Raw genomic sequence first — 19,990 nt, 5'->3', positions numbered from 1 at the left:
GTGTAATGTGTTTAACAAGAGGCGGTGGTATAGTAGCTTGAATACTGGACTACAGCTCTGGAGATCAGGATTCAATTCCCCATTTTGCCATGGAAGCCCACTGAGTGATCTTGGGTGAGTTATACATTCGGCCCCAGAAAACCCCATGATAGATTCACCTTAGTGTCACCATAAGTCAGAAAGGAGGTACACAAAAGCAAGCAGCGCATTCAATATAAATTTAAGATTTTTTAATATTAATACTTCAATTAGTGTTATGCTGTAGAGTTAAGTTATCATGAACTATGCATATTGCATAAAGGTACTTTGCAAAATCTGATATTCAGACTATAAAGATGTCTGTGTAAATATTAATTTATCCACTTGTTTTTGCCTTTCAATTTTAATAAGATATGATTTTGACCTCTCATTCTAAAAACTTAATTTAGCTTCTCCATTAATCTAGGTCTTTTGTGCTTCATGTTGCAATCGAAAATGCAAACTCCAGTATTTGGATAAAGAAGCAAGAGTCTGTATAAGCTGTCATGAGTCCATTAACAAAGGTAAAAAAAAATTAGTTGGCAAGAAGTAGAAGAAACAAAAGGTAACTAGAATGTTTTTTGGATGTTGGTTGGAACAAGTATTTCCAATATAACCAATATTTCCTTTGTAAATTATAGTATGAAGCATGAATTTACATATGAAAATCTTTTTAGGCAATAGGAAACAATAGTTTGCGTATGTTTTGTTTAAAAAAAATAACATTTAAAAATATTAAACATGATTACTCATCTTGCCTGTAATGACCAGTAGAATGTAACATTATGCTTTATCAGAGATAAATAAAGGTACAGACATCCATCTAGTTAAGTATTCTTATCCTGGTACTAGCTAACAATTTTTTTAAGGCAGTGGCACTTTTTACCCTTGGGACCCCTCTTTACTTCTACATATGGACGGTGCACTCCCACCACCCAATATAGCATATGAATGAAAATATTTTGTTTATTTAGCATGTGTGTTTTCATTTTCATGTATATCCATATTTTAACATTTTATAAGAAAACAACATTGTTCAAATTAGAACAGTTTTACTTAAGTAAATATTTAACTCAACACATGTGTACATTTTACACATTAAAAAGTTTGGGAGGAGGAGGAGGGATCAGAGCCTCCAAGTTTTAATGCCCCCTTGAGCAACTTTTGCACCCCCCCAGGGGTTCTGCCCCATTATTTGAGAATCACTGTTCTAACTAATTTCTCACCAGCAGCCCTGTGGCCCCAATCCAGCGTTTTTCTGGGCCACGGAGAAGCGGCAAAATGCCCAGAAAAGGGGTGTCCTTGGGGCTTCATGCCCCCGGCCCCCCAGCGCTAAACCAGAAATGTTTTCTATTTTGGGTTTTGGAATGTTTGCATATACATAATGACATCTTGGAGATGAGACCCAAGTCTAAACGTGACATTCTTTTATGTTTTGTGTATATCTAATACATATAGCCTGAAGGTAATTTTACACATATTTTAAATAATTTTGTGCATGAAACAAAGTGTATGTACTCTGAACTGTTAGAAAGCAAAGGTATCACTATCCCAGCCACCCATGGGGGGAAAAAGGATTTTGCAATATTTCAAATTGTGAAATTACAGATAAAGGAGACTCAAGCTGTAGCATATATGCTGCCTTGGGTTTGGTTATAGCAAGAAAGCCGGATAGGAATGTACTTTTTTGTTGTAAATTATTACTTAAATGTTAAAAAGTAAGAAGTATACAGCATTTATTTTTAAATGCTGAAGATCAGTATTGCAGTTAGGTGTTCATTACATAGGATTTTTATAATCTTTATAAGGTTTTACTAGTAGTAATTATGAATAACTAAATTGGAATAAAAATGTATTGAGATGTTCTGAGCATCTTTTTAGTTGATCAGAAATATTTTTCTTAAATGGCAATGGTATTTAAAATAAAGCCAGCCATGATCTGTCCTAAACTCACCATCAATCTTCTAGGGATATAAATAACTTTGGAAACACCATGCAAGTAAGAAAGTGAGGTTGGTGGGAGACAGGATATATGTCCCAGAGATATGACACTTAAACTCTTTTACTTTGTTTGTTAGCACAGGCATTGGAAAGAATGATGAGCCCAACTGGTCCTGTGCCTAATTCTGCTGTCTCTGAATATCCAACTGTTCCACCTTTGCAGGCAGTCCAGACATCTGGTACACCTAATTCTCCTTCTATTTTTTGGCCACTTCTGTATTTAAATGGCCAAATGGTGATGGGAAGCCAAAAATGCATTAAGAGAATTAAGTGAAACTAAATTTATTATCAGGCCCTTTTTTTATACAATGCCATTGTAGTACAACAAGCACAACAAACTTGCATGAGGTATTCATATGTTATGTTGGATAGGAACCTAGTCCTTCCATGGAGTATTTCTATTTTGTTTAACATTTCCTTCCTTCATCGTGTATTTGGAATAGGTGGACAAAAATTGACTTTTTCCCCTAGCAGTGCTGTTGTGACAATGATACCTGTAATGTGATTATAGGTAGGTATAGGTACAGGTAGCTGTAGGTATAGGACTGAAATAGATGCGATTTTTCTATTCCATGAAGGTTTTGTCATGAACCTGTTCACTATTTAGAGGTCTCTTTGGTATGCCTTTGTGGTCACCAGAGCTTTTATTGTTGTACATTACAGTGTAACCTGAATAGGCAGGTCGATAGACAAACATGCACTTATGTTTATCTTATGTATTAAAAAATTTGGGATTTTTGTAGTTATTTTATATTTAGAGTTGTGCCTTGGCTGATGTCGTAGATTAACTTTACCTTGCCAATGCCATGATATAACCTGAACAGCAGCATTTGGCCTATACATGGGGAAAATGTAGGGCAAAGAAACTTGCTTTCACTAAAATTTCATGAAACCCTTGGAGGAATACAGTGGGTCCTTGATATCCACTGAGATTTGATTCTAGGACCCCCCGTGGATAACAAAATCTATGGATGCTCAAGTCCCATTAAATATAATGACATAGCAAAATGGGCTCTTCTATATAAAATGGACAATCAAGGTTTGCTATTTGAAATTTATATTTTTTTGAGTATTTTCAGTCTGTGGATGCTTGAATCAGTCGATAAAAAATCTGTGGATAAGGAAGGCCAACTGTAATTCAATACTTCTAGGACATAGGTCCATAACACACTGCAGAAATAATCCAGTTTGAGACCACTTTAATTACCCTGGCTCAATGCTAGGGAATCCTGGAAACTGTAGTTTTGCGAGACATTTAACCCTTCCCTGTCAGAGAGCTCTGGTGCCACAATCAACTACAATTCCCAAGATTCACTAGCACTGAGCCAGGACAGTTAAAGCGGCCTCAGACTGGATTATTTCTGCAGTGTGTTTTGGACCAAAGTTTTCAGAGTTCAGGTGGAAAGGAAGCTTCTCTAGACTGAATTTGAGGCTAGTAGCCCCTGTGCAAAATGCCTTTATTTAAAGACCAACTTAAATCTTGGTATGTGTTTTGTATAACAATAGTTAGTTTTACTATATGAATAAATTCTGTATTTTGGTGAGGTGTAGTACAGAAATAGTAGAACGTTCATGGGATTATGTCCACCAAAGTCTCTGAGCCATGACATGGATTTTAGAACGTACTGCTACTGGTGGTGTGGCTAGTGGTGGGAAAACTGTATGTTATTGTGTGATACAAGAAAGAATATGATAGGAATGACGTGGAAGTCAGGAGCAATTTTGTATTGGAGAAATTAAGTAATTGATACCTTGGGGTATTTTTGCTTGTCTTGTTTTCATTCTCTTCTTGTAGGGGTCTGTCCCAAAGAACAGAGAAGAGTTTGGTTTGCTGATGGTATTTTGCCAAATGGAGAAGTTGCAGACACAACAAAATTGTCATCTGGAGTCAGAAGATCCTCACAGGAACCATATCCTGTAAGCCCTACTTTTCTAATAGTTGATGATCTATGTTGAAATTGCACCATAATATGTTATCCCTTTATAATTGGGTAAATAGAGATGTCTCCAATTTTATCTAAGTCCATGGTTTCAACCTGCATGATCCCCTACAGATTGTTAGTTCATAGATGACCAGAATCTGTTCCAGGTATTCTTTTGGCATCTGTTCATAGTACCAGCTGAGGGTGCTGGCCCTAAGACAAGCATGCTTCTGTTATTTCGGCTGAATCATTGCAGAGACAACTACTTTTATTCACTCACACATTTTCACTTGTTGCTTGACATACCTCTTTAACCCTCATTTTGTAGTAAAACTTAGTATAATGTTAATTTTTTCTGACCTGTTTGAGTGTCCTGTGCAACACCAATGCAGTTAAGAGGATAGCAGATTGTGTGCCAGTGCAAGGGGATGATTTGTCACTTGTGGCCTTTCTTAGGGACTGGACTGTTAGTATGGACGTGAGAATAGACAGTGTAATCGATAATTCCTGTTTGACATCTTAGTCTGTGGTTTCAAAAATATCAATAAGTTGCTTCTGTTTCATTCATTTGTTGACATGCCATACATTCTTGTTTAGTTTTCAAATTCATGTTGTTTTTGTTTTCTTTTATGGTTAATTTCTCCTCAATTACATTCAGAGTTGAAACATAGCTGTATAAATGCACTTCCTTTCTGTCTGTCTGTCTGTCTATCTATCTATTGATCGATCGATCGATCTATTCTGGGGGTGGTTACCCTCCAACCTTTCAAACTGGGTTTATAGCTGAGTGGGATCTGAACCTATGGCCCAGTACAGATGGTAGGGAAGGGATGGTGAAACACCGCCTCTTTCTGCCCCAGATCATTGCCATGGCAACCACATGGGCGCAGCAACAATCCACCCCCAAAAGCTCTTTTCCGCACAGCTGCCAGGGCACCATTCGCGCCCTGGAGCGGTGCAGTGACATCTCTTGTGCACTGTGCCATTTAGAAGCAGTGCACAAGACACATCATCGACGTGCATGGTGTCTGAATGTGTGCACACCCAAAATGGCACCGGGAGAGCACCGAGCGTGTGGACACTCCGAGCTCCCCAGCCCAAATTTTGTCCCCAGGCCACCACAAAGTGGCAGTCTGTACTGGGCCTAAGTCTCTCCAGCCCATTTTCAAAACTCTACCTCACTATGTTGCACTGTAGGTAGGGTGAAGAATGGTTTAAAAAACTGAGTGAACTGAAGAGCCCCAGCTAATCAGGATAGATAACAGACACCCTTTTGTTTCATTTGGAAAAAGAAAACCCATTCATTACTGTGTTGCTATGTAACAGTGCACAAAGTTGCCTGTTCTTGGAGTCCCCCCCCCCCCCCCGCTTTATTTATATAAAATATTGTTATACTCCCCCTCAGGGCAAAATTCCTCTCAAAGCAAACATATATTAGAAATGATTATACATATTTCATACTATATGAATGTCAAATCTAATTGAACTTCTATCGTAGGTTGAAAGTCCAACAAATGACACACTCCGTGCATCTGACAAAATGCCAAAAGATGAAACATGTATTGCTGGACGAACTGAGATCTTGTGTTGTCCCACTTCAGTTCTTCCAGAAGAAGACATATTGCCCACTAAGGAAGAACCTGAACTGCCACATGATTTTGACAGTGTGATTACAGCTGTTGCTGAACTTCCCACTGTTGTAGAACCACCAAAGCATCTAGTTCCTGCCACAGTTAACGAATCTAATGATGCACCTGTCAGTTCATTAGATTATCAGATGCTTTGTGGTATTGAAAACTGTGTTAGCAAGGAAGTCAGCCTCATTCCTGAGGGTAATGGATTGCCACCTCTTCTGCTTTCCAGAGGAGAAAAAGGCAAAGGTACGTTTCTTATACCCAGGCAGGAAATCCAGGTATGCTCACTATAACTAGAATTTCCTTATGACAAATTTCCATTTTATATATTGAATGTGGTATAATAGATAGCCAAAGATGTATGTATTATATGGAATAATTAACTTAACTGTCCCAGATGGTGCAGCTGGGAGACGTGTGCTCCGACGAGAGGGCCCTTATAACTGGGGTCCCTCAAGGAGCCATTCTGTCTCCCATGCTATTTAACATTTACATGAAACCGCTGGGAGAGATCATCCGGAGACATGGGGCGCGGGGTTATCAATACGCTGATGACACCCAAATAATTTTCTCTATGTCTCCGACTGATGCAGTGACCGGGGATGGTGTCTCTCCTCTCGTGGCCTGTCTGGAATCAGTAATGGGCTGGATGAGGGAAAACCGACTCAAGCTGAATCCAGAGAAAACGGAGGTACTTGTGATAGGTTCCCCTGGTCCAGGAATGGTGGTAGTTCCACCTGTCCTGAACGGGGTCACGCTCCCTGTGAAGGACTCTGTGCGCAGTCTGGGGGTACTTCTTGACTCGTCGCTTCACCTGACTGCTCAGGTGAATGCGACGGTCAAGAACACCTGTTATCAGCTTCGACTTATTCGCCAGCTGTGCCCATACCTGGCCCAGAGAGACCTTGAAACGGTAGTACATGCTCTGGTAACCTCGAGATTGGATTTCTGCAACGCACTCTACATGGGGCAACCCTTATACCAAACCCGGAAGCTACAAATGGTACAGAATATGGCAGCCAGGCTGGTCACTGGAACTTCCAGGGCCAGCCATATTACACCGGTGCTTAAAGATCTGCATTGGCTGCCTATTCGCTTCCGGGCCCAATATAAGGCGTTGGTGATGACCTATAAAGCCCTAAATAGCTTGGGCCCAGGATACCTGAAGGACCGCCTCTCCCCGTATATTCCGTCCCGCACCCTCAGAACATCCGGGCAGCTATTACTGAAGGTGCCGGGCGCTAGGCTCTCTTCCGTCACAAGGCGGACCTTTTCCATCGCCGCCCCGGCCCTTTGGAACACGCTGCCCGCCGAGCTCCGCTCGACTACCTCCCTGGCCCAATTTAAAAAGGATCTGAAGACCTTTTTATTCCAGCAAGCGTTCCCCCCCATAAAAATCCTAAGGGCCTCCCTCCTCTTCCGTGGCCATGAGGATGGGCTAATGGGGCTTGTTGTTTTTATTTTTATTATACAATGCTCTGACTTGTTTTTAACCTATTGTATGTATAATGTATAATGTATGTAAACCGCCCTGATTCAAGGAAGGCGCGGTATATAAATAAAACTTTTATTTATTATTATTTATCTTCTGGCCTGAGAGGGGGTGATCAGGCAGACCTAGCTCCACCAGGGCTAGCCTGAAGGAAGAGGCTCCTCCCTCCTTAACAGTCATCTTCCAGCCTGAGGGGGTGATCAGGCAGACCCAGCTCCATCAGGGCTAGCCTGAAGAAAGAGGCTCCTCCCTCCTTAACTGTCATCTTCTGGCCTCCTATTCCCCTCCAGCTATGCTCTGACTGAGTGGGGGAGAGGCTTGTGTACCCTAATGAAGTTGTGAGCTATGCTGGCGGTGGTATAATAGCCACTGGTAGGGCCTCCCATGCCAGAGAGGTTACAACCGAAGGGTCTGACCAAGAGCGCCAAAGGGCAGGATGGGCTCTCTAGCCTTATGGCAACCATCCTAGGAGAAGGAAAACTCTAATCCCAAACCCGTGCAGATGTTGCTCGTCTAACCCTGTAAGGTCAACCATCTAAGAGAAGGAAACTTTAATCAAACCTACGACCCGAGGATCTTGCTGCCACTGTACATGCTTGTCAAGGCCTCAGCAGTCGAACTTCTGGTTTAAAGGGTGAGGCCAGTTCTGTGCATGCTGTGCTCCACCAGAAAAATCCATTTCACAGGCTTGAAGGGTACATCCAACGTCATCAACACGCTTGTAGAAAGCACGGCTGAGTCCTTCCTGAATCTTTGTTCGCGAAGTAAAGCCAAGAGAAGATCTGTCCGTTTCACAATATTTGGACTCAAGATGGCTTATAAACTATTTTTACAAATACAGATTAAAATATACTGATAAAATATCAGTTATTTATAAATATATGGACATGTGTGTGTATATATGTGTATACACACACACACATACATTCTTCTGAGTAAAACCACTTACTATAATAGTTTTGATCATTCTTCAATGGTGGTAAACATCAGGTGTCTTATCAGGTAGAGTGTTTCCAGTGGCAAAAATTGATATGACAGTTCCTTTCCTATAGACCCTCATGCACCTTCAAAGGTTGCTCAACTGGGTATTAAAATACTCCTGAATACTTTTTTAGCTAATGGAGAGGGCTGCAGTTGGGCCTATAATTCTGATCACCAGAAAAAATACCTCACAATTGTTTTTTTACTGCTAATAAGAAAATGTTACTTGCTATTGAATTTAACCATTTAAATATATATATATATATATGTATATTTAGACTCATTAGTGGAAGAACATCCTTCTCAAGAGCAAGTCACCTCACTGCTTGAAGAATCTAATTCACTAACATTCATCCTAAATGCAAACCTTCTTGTGAATGTCAAGATACTATCTTGTAAGTACTCAATTTTTGTCCTATCTGTGATTCCTAATTTAAAATGTGAATTACCATCATCATGTTGTGGGATCTTTAGTTCCACTTTTTTGCATTGATAGGTTTTACTGTTTAAAACACATAACACATACCTTTTCAATACATTTCATTATTCTTCCTTTTAGTGTATGCACTTCAGGTTATTTTCCTGAAGTGAATAAAACTTGCATAGGGGTCATATTTTGTATAATTCTGAAGTGTCTTGTTGTGTTATTAGTAGGAAGACAAAATTAGATAAGGTGACAACAAGTATTTCTTTAATTCATGGTTAATGTAAAATTACAGTACCTTCCAGAAGTATCTCCTCCTCAACTTCTAAATGAACAAAAACAAATTGGTACTTTTGCTTGTCGAAGTATTCATCCCTCTGAGTTAAGAATTGGTAGAAGGAACTTTGTTAGCAATTACAGCGACAAGTCTTATTGGGTAACTTTCTGTCACCCTTCTGCATCTAAATCCAGAAGTTTCCCTCTGTTATTAACAAAATAGCTCCAGCTTTCTCAGACTGAAAGGGGATAATTGTTGAACAGCAACTTTCAAGTATTGCCACAGATGCTTAGAATGAACCTTGGACATTGACAGGATAATTGGCTCTGTACTATATACAGTGGGCCCCCCTTATCTGTAGACTTGCCATCCATGGATTTGAGCATCCGCGGATGGCAAGCCCATATTGTCCCCAATGGCGGCACGGACGCAGCTGCGCTGCCATTGGGGACAGAAGTCCCTCAGGGCCTCCCTCCCTCCCCTCTCCATGCGTCATCCTTCTTTATCTGCTACCTTCCTTCCTCCCTCTCTGTCCCTGTGTGGATTTGGGGGCTGAATCTGGCTCCCAGTCAGGCGGGGCTGGGGCTGGGGCTGGGGCTTGAGTCGTGGAGCCTCAGCCTGAGGCCTAGCACCCACCCCGAGACCCAACCCCTGGTCCTGGTCCCAGCTCCCTCGAAGACCCACTGCAGGCTTGGGTCTCGGGGCCCAGAGGCTCCATTGCAGGTGCTAGGCCTGCGGCCAGGGTTCTGAGGCTCAAGCCCCTGGCCCTGGCTGACTGGAAGCCACTCTCCACTCCCAAAACCAAGTTGGGGTGGAGAGGAAGGAAGGAAGCAGGTAAGGAAGGAGGGCAGGGGGATAGCTTTGGATAGCTCCTTGTCTTTATTTTGCAGTTTGTTTAACAAAGAATAAATACTCTGGAGGCAAAAGGTGCAGTCTGATTTGATTTGCTAAGCAGGATCAGGCTTGCTTAGTATTTGGAAGGGAGTCTGTTAGGGAATACCAAATGACGTGATTCATATTCAAAGGAAGGCAATGGAAAACCTCTAAATAAATCTTGTTGAGAAAACTCTTTAATAGGGTAACAATGGTCCAAAAGACAATGCAGAAATAATCCAGTTTCAGACCGCATTACCTGCCCTGGCTCAGTGCTGGGGAATTCTGGGAACTGTAGTTTTGTGAGACATTTAGCCGCCTCTGTCTGAGAGCTCTGGCGCCACAATAAACTACAATTCTCAGGATTCCCTAGCACTGAGCCAGGGCAGTTAAAACGGTCTCAAGCAGTGTGTTTTGGACCCTTAAGTTGGGATCAACATGATTATATATACAAAACAAAAACAAAATAGTTATCTTCTCCATCAATTTGGTTTTTATTCTGAGATCATGTGGCATATACTGAGATCACGTGACACTAACTACACATAAGTAGACTCCGTTCAAGTAATGATATGAATTCTAGAGGCAGTGGGTAGCATCAGCACATACTGATGCATGTCAGAATAAAAGGGGAGAAAAAACCGGAACAGCAGGTGGCAATTTTTTTTTCCTTTGGAGTCACAGTAAAAGTACTTTGCATCAGCACAGTTGAGTATCTTTGGTACCTCAAGTGGTAACAATGTCAATTAAATTGGTTTCAATTCCAGATTATAACACAACAAAATGTGAAAAAGTCCAAGGGGATAATACTTCTGCAAGGCACTATATGCTTCCTTTCATACCCTTCATTGGACAGAAAAGAAAAGTGAGATGTTCAGCTGGACAGAAAACTAAATGATGTCAAATATTTATAATTGTGGTAATTACAAAATATGTTTTGAGTTCACTATAATTCCTCCATCCTTGATGAGGTCTGTACAACTTGAAAATACATATGTTTCTGTATCAATAAATTATAATAATAATAATAATAATAATAATTTGTTTTATTTATATACCGCTATTCCAAAGATCATAGCGGTGAACAGCAAGTAAGCTAATTAGCAAGTAAGCTAATTTGCCCCCAACAGTCTGGGTACTCATTTTAGCGACCTCGGAAGGATGCAAGCCTGAGTCGAGCTTGGGCCCTTTTGCTGGTCTTGAACTCGCAACCTTGTGGTTTCGAGTGAATGGCTGCAGTACAGGCATTTACCCACTGCGTTTTAAAAGCTTTGTTATAAACAGTGTAATTAAGAATTCTTAATGGTAACATAGAACAAGAGCTGATGTGTTACAGTGCAATCCTAACACATAGATCCACTAGCTGGAGGGAACTCTGATGTAACAGAAGTTTTTTCCACTCATGAACAGCAGTTCTCGGCCAACAAAGAAGGAGCTGTCCATGCATGGGGTTAACTGCTCTCATGGGGAAGGATCCTCTTCAATCCCTTGTTCCTCCTCAGTTCTTTCACCTTGCCTCTTGGCTGTTTTTGTTCTCTTTGTTCCCTTTCTTCTTTTGCTTCCTTAAAAACAAAGCCCTTACTTCATTAGCTCATTCCTAGCAATTTCAATATTGCCTAAATTCTATTATTTGGGGGGGGGGGGTATAATTATCCCTAGGGATTTATTTCAAATGATTAATTTTGATATAAGTAAGCTGATAAAAGATATTGCACAAGATTTAGAGAGACGAAAGGCTTAAAGGTGATTCTGTGGGATAAGGTAACCATGATTAAAATTACTGTTATACCTAGAATTGTTTATATTATCTGTGGAATTCCTCTACTTATACCTTGCAAGTAAAACTAAATTCTTTGTTTAGATTTGGGGAGGGGAGTCATCTCCTGGAGTTTCAATTAAAAGGATGCAAATTCCTATCAAAGAGGGAGGTTTCAGCCTTCCAGACCTTCTTATATGTTGTTGTGTACCTTCAAGTCATTTTCAACTTAGGGGGAACGTAAAGTGAACCTATCACAGGTTTTTCTCTTGACAAGGTTTGTTCCTCTGGGGCTGAGAGTGTGACTTGCCCAGAATCATCCAAGTGAATCATCCCATGGCTGAGCTGGGATTTGAACCCTGGTTTCCAGTCATAGTCCAGTGTTCAAACCACTAGATCAAGCTGGCTCTCATCTTTTTACATACCATCGGGTATATCTGTTATCTTGCATTAATTTTTCACAGCATTTTGACTGCTAAAAGATTGATACTTCATTACTGGAAAGACAACTTTTGTCCACCTGTGATCCAGTAGATTTAACAATGCTTGCAACATTTGAAAGAAAGATGTGTAGAAGAAATTCACAAATATTTGGACATTTGGTCTGCTCTTATAGAATGTTATGACTAGTGTGATTATTTTTCCTCCTTTTGTGTTTTTATTTTCCTGTTTTTGTTACGTTGTTGTGTGGCTTCAAGTCATTTCTTACTTATGGTAACCCTAACATGGGGTTTTCTTGGCAAGATTTATTCAGAGGATGTTTGCCATTGCCTTACCCTGAGGCTGAGAGCGTGTCACTTGCCCAAGGTTACCCAGTGGGTTTCATGGCCAAGCTGGGAATCAAACCCTGGTTTTCAGAATTTGGGAATAAAACACATAATCCCCTTGCCTTGCCCTGGCAGCAACAGGCATTAACCTGTGCATGGATGGCCCCTTCTTGGCTAGAATAGACCTTCATGGTAAGCTTTCCAATGTGCCATTCTGCTGGCAGGTGGGTTGATTGTCCACCCAAGGCCCCTTTTTCAATTAATAAAAGAAGATTCACTGAAATAACACAGTGACAGTGATGCCACATGTAATAGTGAGCAGAGGTCCCCCAGATGACATATTTGGCATGTGAAGAGATTTAGAGCCAATGCTACTCTGTTTCCTGATGAGAGCTGAAAACACAACTTTCTTCAGAGAACTGAGGACATAAACTATGCCAGCACCAGGCTATTGTTGATATTTCCCTTCATACTGAAATTAGGTTGGGGAGAGGAAAATCATAACTGAGGTAGAGGGAGAAATGGGGAAAAACCCACAGCCTGCTTATGTGTGCAGGATTTAGGATGCATTGTTGACTCCAGTGAATCTCTGTCAGGCCAGTTAGGATCTGCATTTTGAAGATTCTGCATTTTAACAAGGAAAATACAGGATTAATTCTATTTTTAAAATTTGTCATTAAGATTGTTCAGAAAGATGCTGGTACTTCTCAACCAATGGACTACATGGCTTAGGACAGGCAGAAATTATTATACTACTGCTTTGTTTGCCAAATGAAGATGATGTTCCTAAAGAAATCTTCAAATTATTTATCAAAATATATAAGGATGCCGTGAAAGGTATGAAGCATCACTAAAATTTTAAAAGAGAGTTTATTGGACTTAATGTAATGATGTTTAAAAGCAAACATTAACCTTGTTAATGGAATAAGATAATGTATGTAAAACAATTTAAGCACTTTTCATGCATGCATGGAAGCCCAAGGTGATAGAACCCAGAAGGTTAATGGGGTATGGATGTTCAGATTCCCTATTCTCTATGCAGTTCTTTCTCTACTTTTTAAAGTGCACTTTTCAGTTAGAATTTTTATTAAAAGGTTTGTGGCAGATATAAAAACAAGAACTACCTTCAGTTGATTGTAGGTACAGGAGGAGCTGAATGTAACCCCAGACAAATTCTTTTCACTGAATTTGTTAACTGGGTGAAATTCTGTCAGTACCAAGGTTGGAAGCAAGTCTTATTGCAGTATCATCAGAGACAGAATTAGAATAGCAGCTTTCAGCTTTTTGTTTTGGCAGAATCCTTTCCCCATATTTAACTGTCCAAAACAAGCGTACCTGTTTATTGGAGAGACTTCTGGGACATAGGGACGGGATATGGACCGGATTAACAGAGCACTGAAAAGCCTGATTGGTCTTATCTCTGTTTGAACTGTTATACTGCAGAATTGATGTAGCACATGTCTGCAGTTACTTTTTATGGGAAATGCCTGGTAAGGGTAGGCAAGCTGCATTTTAGCAAAACATGTCCATGCTTACTATGGCTCTTATTATAAGAATCCTGGATTCTTTTAAATAAAACAAAAACAAACAGCTTCATTTATATACCGCTTCATACTGAACTAGCAGTGTCTAAGTGGTTTACAACTGTAAGCTAATTACCCCCAACGATCTGGGTACTAATTTTAGTGACCTCAGGAAGATGCAAGCCTGAGTCGAAGTTGAGCCCTTTTGCTGGTATTGAACTTGTAACCTTGTGGTTTTGAGTGAGTGGCTGCAGTACAGGCATTTAACCCACTGCGCTACCAGTAGTCACAGGACTACTAACATTGTACTAACAAAGCGTATGGCTTGATCCAAAAATGTTCTTGGGTAAATTTAAATTGCACATAACAGTATCTCTCACCCACCTTCTCTGATAATCCTACACTGTTCAGGGTGCACGTTCAAGAATGGCTTGTTAGGGGTGCACCATATTGTATTGTGGAGAAGGGGGAAACAAAGCCCTATCCATGCCTCTCTAAATTGAACACACAGTCTGTGTAATAGTAAACTGGTTCTTTATTTTGCTTCGGAATCTCTAATATCTATCTATCTATATCAAGGGGTCTGTGTGACAACTTTAACTAGATGTGTTCTTCTAACTAGGAAAATTCATAGGAAATTTGGAAAACATTACATTCACCGAAGACTTTCTTGGAAGCAAGGAACATGGCGGAGTTCTGTTTGTTACACCAACTTTTCAGAAAATGGATGATCTCATATTACCAAAAAATCCTTTTTTATGTGGCATTCTTATTCAGAAACAGGAGGTACCTTGGGCAAAGGTTTTCCCAATTCGCTTGATGTTGAGATTGGGAGCAGAATATGGGGGTGAGTTTTAATCCCAGTTATTTCATTTACTCAGAATCTCTGCTTACTATATTGTAGATTGATTGAAGCCTGTGATCCATCTCATACCACTGCCAGCCCTCCATATCCACAGATTTTTTTATCCATGGATTCAATCACCCACAATTTGAAAATATTCCAAAAATATATAAATTCCATAAAGCGAACCATGATTTTGCTGTTATATATAAGGGACACAGTTTCACAACACCATTGTATTTAATGGGAATTGAGCATCCATGAATTTTGGTATTCATGGAAAGTCCTGGATACAAATCTCAGCGGATACCAAGGGCCAACTGTAGTTACAAATGCCAATTTCATTAATTTGGCTTGCAGTGGAACGTTTCCTAGCATTACATTTCATGGCTCCTTGAGTGTGTCTTCCACAAATTTGCACTTTGTGTATGTCCATCGAGGAACATTTCCTTACAGTATCTTAGGAGCGTTACAGACCGCCACTGCTGTTTGCTCCGCGAGGGAGCCGCAGCAGCCAAACCGCACGGCTCCCTCGCGGAGCAAAAAAGAAGCTCCAAAATGGAGCTTCTTCCTGTGGCGCGGTTATGACACTGCGAGGCGCCAATGGCGCACTCGCAACGTCATAAGCGCCATGCGACATGTGGACGCACAGCGTCCGCTACGTCAATATGGTGGCGGCCGTGTAGAACGGCCGCCGCCATATTAAACGTATTGACTACGTACTAGGGTTAGGGGGGTGCGGAAGCACCGCCCCTTCCTAACCCTAATACATAGTCAATACGTATTTTATGGCGGTTTGTAACCCGCCCTAGTTTACACATGATGGAAAGAATTGAACAAGAAATGAATGGTGATATATCCAGTGTATATCTTGTTCATTTCTTTGTTTCACTTTGTCTGTTCTGCATCCTTTTCTTCCTTGACAAATGTAGCAGACTTGTTGAGGCAAGATGGTCTGTAATGGGAAGTCTTTCTCACTGAAACTTTCTTCAAAAGTTCTTTGAGAATATCAGCAAATATTTAGGTAGAGATAGATAGAAAATATACTTGTATTTAAATCAGTTCTTGTTAAAGCCTCTCACCTAGGAAATGTCATTAAGATTCATAATTGTTTAAAAAGACAGGAAGAGAAAGTTAAGAAGCAAATACTGCTGTGCTCCAGTGATCTGTGCTGGCATGCCTTTTATTTATAAATTTATTAGTAGTCTGGAATTGAGGGTGAGTAGTTAGATCACTGAAGCTTGCTGCTGCAAATTATTTGGGAAGGTGATACTATACATAGAGATTGATAGTCAATCAATCATTTATTATTATGGCATATAGCCAGTACAAGATAAAATACAATAATGATGACCAAACATCCATATAAACAATACATTCAAAATGACCTTTTACAAATAGGTACAAATATCAGCAAGAAATTTAGACTAAAATAAAGCTCATTGCCATGTGTCAGTTAACAGGGGAATTTAGAAGACTTGTAAAAATATTATAAAAGTGTTTCTTTAGCCTAACATTTAGCAGTCAACTTCAAATATGTATCCGTTATGGAGTGCTTATAAAAGCAGAATGTAATATTAAGGAAATAGTAAAAAAAAAAAGATGTTCCGTCCGTACACATAAAAACTGGCAAGGTCAAACAAGAGATTGATAGTGGTACTCTGAAAATTTCGACAAGTTAGGCATTTGGGTAGCAAATGGTGACGAATGTTCAAAATAAATGCAAAGTGATATGTACTTATACACATATGCATCAACCCATAAACTTATTATTATATACTGAACATAAAAATAGATCTTTGTGAAAGAATCATTGGAAGCATCATCTCATTGTACTGTGGCACTGAAAGGCATATTCAGGGTTAGGAATTGTTAGAAAGGACCTGAGAAGTATGGGTAACCATGGTTATTCAGGTGTTGCTATAGCTACAGCTCCTATAATTTCTCTCCATGGTCACGCTGGCTCGGGATGGAAGATGGAGTTCAACCATATGTGTGAGTTTTCCATTCATGCGCAGTCGAAGGCTTTCATGGCCGGCATCCATGGTTTTTTGTGGGTTTTTCAGGCTGGGAAGCTAATGCAAAAAAAGATTGATCACCAATTAGCAGACATTAATCCTTTTTTGCATTAGCCTCCCAGCCTGAGGCCATCCATCAGCACAGAACATACACATGCAAATTACTCCTGCATTCCCAGGCTCATAGAGTATATATACACCCAACTTTTTCCAAGCAAAGCATTCTCTGAAGATGCCAGCCATAGATGCTGGTGAAACGTCAGGAAGAAAATTTTCTAGAACATGGCCTGAAAAACCCACCAAAAAACCATTTCCATTCATGATTTAGTTCTGCAGCAGTTGCGTTGGAATACTGTATGGAATTTATTGTACAGGTTATTTTACAGTTGGATAAGATCAGGAGATGGTGCCTAAAACAATTAAAATATTAATCTGTCTTGCAAGGAAAGGCTAAATTAATTGGAGGTTTTTACTTAGAAAAAAAATGAGGGAGACCATGGTGAACAAAACAGAACCAGTGTGTTCCTGATTATCAAGTGCTAAAGAGAAACCAGGAAAGGTTATTTCCCAGAGCACCAAACATCCTATTATTAGAGGTAGTGTCAAACTAAACATAACTTTTTTTTATCTAACAATTGGTGGGGTACAGAACGCCAAAAAGAGGCGCCTCCTTGGCGCCTCTCTCTGCTGCGCAGGTGCACCGTAGCACACAAATTGTGCGGCAGAGCCGCACAGCAAACAATGAGCTCCCCAAAGTGGCTCCTGCTTGCGGTGCCACAAAGCGCCAAAGACAGCGTGGTTCCTTTGCAGTTACACAGCGCCGTTTAGAGGTGGCACAGCTGCGATGTAATAGTTGTGCGCGCCATATGTATGGCGCTGCACAACTGCGGCGTGTGCATGATGTGCTAGGGTTGTGGGGCATGTGCACGCGCCGCCCTGACGCAACCCTATCACGTTGTGGACACGCCACAAAGGGCCCATCTGGACAGGGCCAATTGTTATTCTATTTATTTTTCAGTGTTAGAGTTCTTGTTGTATCCACAGTTTATATCTGTTACACTTTGCCATAAAAAGATGAATACTTTAGAAAGTTGTGGGATTATTTAGAATGAAAATTCCAGTTCTGTTCCATTCAGTAGGAAGCTGTCTTGGAGACAAGGCTTTCCCTTCTGTCTGGATATTTCTTTGGCTAATTCAGCAAAAGATATTATGTAGGGGCTATTGGGTCATTTTGCAGTATAAATCAAAGGCAATCTCTTTGTGGGATCACTTCAGAAAAATCATTGTTAAGACATAATTTGGCATTAACCTTACTTTTATATGCATATAAATTCTGGTTAATTGCTTCTTGAAATCCTCTCCTGTCCCCATCTCAAGTACATGGATTATTTTTGTAGAAAGGTCAAGTTGTAGCTGATGCATTCATATTTGAATTATTTAGATAATTTTAAAGAATAACGAAATATTTATTATGTTCATACATTTAACATGGGGCTTCTCTTGGTGCACCAACCAAGAAGCTAGTCACATTAAAACAATTTTTCTTCAGTGTTGTAGACACTTCCAGATTACTTCATTGGGGCTCAAATACAGTGGCTCTAAAGACCAGCTTCATAGGCTCCCACAAACCTGGATGTGCCTGATGCAAATTCTTACTAATTCCTCTGGACCACAAGAATCCTTGTTACAAAATAGTTTTGAAAGTTCCTTAAGTACTGTAGCTTGAGCATTAAGTGGCATTGTGGACTGCACTTCATAATTCAGTAGCTCAAATTTTCTTTGAATGTGTGAATATAGTTCTGCAGTGCTTCAAGTCCAAATATTTTGCTTGTATGAAAACTTGAAAAAGTATATTGTTATCTTTTAAAGAGGTTATGTTAACTTCCATATTAATGTGTTTTTCCTTTTTTTTTTATTTATTTTTATTTTTTATTTTTTATTTTATTTTTTATTTTTTTGGCTAGTATACCCAACTCCTTTAACAAGTATAAGACATAGAAAGGCTCTGTTTGGAGAGATAGGACACACACTCATGAATTTACTTGTTGTAAGTATCTGCTTTTATTGTATTTCATTCTTGCACTCTTAATGACACTAATATTGCAGGAAAAAGAAAGAAAAAATGCAGATCTTTGTACTAAATATATTGCTGTTTCACAAATATACATTACAGCTGACATTGTCTTTATCTGAAATTATGAAATGCTCCAAAATTCAAAACTTTTGGAGCTACAACAGAAGTAGTGTAATATGTACATTTGTGAGGCTAGAGAGGGATGCAAGGCTGGAGATAGATGTGAATGAATGACCAGGAGTACCACTGCCATCACCTTGATGGCAGAAGCAGATGGCTGTAGGGCTCCCCAGAGGGCTGTACAGCAGTCAAGTCCCTTATATAAAATAAAATGGTGTAGTATTTGCTGGCTGCAAAGACACAAGAGACACAATGCTACAGAGAGATGCATCAGTAGAAAGACATGAGGAAATTTTAAAATCTTGCTTTTTAAGAAATGCATGAACAATATTGGGGGCACTGCGCTCCAGTGGTTCAGATCCTATCTTTCGGGCAGATTCCAGATGGTGATGCTGGGAGACAGTTGCTCCCGTAAGTGGGAGTTGACATCGGGCGTCCCTTAAGGTGCCATCCTGTCTCCCATGCTGTTTAATATTTACATGAAGCCGCTGGGTGAGATCATCCGGAGACATGGGACGCGGTGTTATCAGTACGCTGATGACACCCAACTCCACCTCTCCATGTCCCCGACTGCTGCAGTGACCAAGGATGGCATCTCTCCTCTAAATGCCTGTCTTGAGTCGGTAATGGGCTGGATGAGGGAAAACAAGCTCAGGGTGAATCCAGAGAAAATGGAGGTACTTGCGATAGGAACCCCTGGGCCGGGTGGGGAGATTTGTCAACCTGTCCTGGACGGGATCACACTTCCCCTAAAGAACGAAGTCCGCAGTTTGGGAGTGCTCCTGGACTCGTCTCTACAGTTAACATCGCATGTGGAGGCGGTGGCCAGGAGTGCTTGGTACCAACTTCGGTTGATACACCAGCTGCACCCCTGCCTGGCTCAGAGAGACCTTGAAGCAGTGGTGCATGAACTGGTAACCTCTCGTTTAGATTTCTGTAATGCACTCTACATGGGGCTACCTTTGTAACAAGTTCGGAAGCTTCAGTTAATCCAAAATGCTGCAGCCAGATTGGTCACGGGAACATCAAGATCGGACCATATTACACCAATACTAAAATCTTTACACTGGCTACCGATTAGCTTCCGGGCGCAATACAAAGTGTTGGTTGTTACCTTTAAAGCCCTACATGGCTCGGGCCCAAGTTAATTAAGGGAACGCCTCTCCCTACACAATCCGCCCCGCACACTCAGAACTTCAGGGAAGAAATTGCTGGAATACAAAAAAACCAGACTGGTCACTACTTCCCAAAAAGCATTCACAGCCG

The 19,990-nt window shown here is 40.5% G+C and overlaps 2 protein-coding genes across 5 annotated transcripts in view; both read left to right on the top strand.

Annotated features, from left to right (window-relative positions):
- The window catches only part of FAM151B (family with sequence similarity 151 member B), a 102,793-nt gene that overhangs the window by 46,642 nt on the left and 36,161 nt on the right, over positions 1-19,990 (top strand). The window lies entirely within an intron of this gene.
- ZFYVE16 (zinc finger FYVE-type containing 16) overlaps positions 1-19,990 on the top strand; it is a 36,006-nt gene that overhangs the window by 5,987 nt on the left and 10,029 nt on the right. The window contains exons 3-10 of the mRNA XM_042449625.1: positions 446-542; positions 2,097-2,198; positions 3,815-3,936; positions 5,440-5,821; positions 8,327-8,443; positions 12,827-12,982; positions 14,291-14,515; positions 18,495-18,577. Of these exons, the coding sequence (XP_042305559.1) occupies positions 446-542; positions 2,097-2,198; positions 3,815-3,936; positions 5,440-5,821; positions 8,327-8,443; positions 12,827-12,982; positions 14,291-14,515; positions 18,495-18,577 (1,284 nt within the window). The remainder of the gene's footprint in view (positions 1-445; positions 543-2,096; positions 2,199-3,814; positions 3,937-5,439; positions 5,822-8,326; positions 8,444-12,826; positions 12,983-14,290; positions 14,516-18,494; positions 18,578-19,990) is intronic.

Source organism: Sceloporus undulatus, chromosome 2 (genome assembly GCF_019175285.1).
Source record: "Sceloporus undulatus isolate JIND9_A2432 ecotype Alabama chromosome 2, SceUnd_v1.1, whole genome shotgun sequence".
NCBI classification, from domain to species: domain Eukaryota; kingdom Metazoa; phylum Chordata; class Lepidosauria; order Squamata; family Phrynosomatidae; genus Sceloporus; species Sceloporus undulatus.
This window is presented reverse-complemented; position numbering and strand designations above follow the sequence as displayed.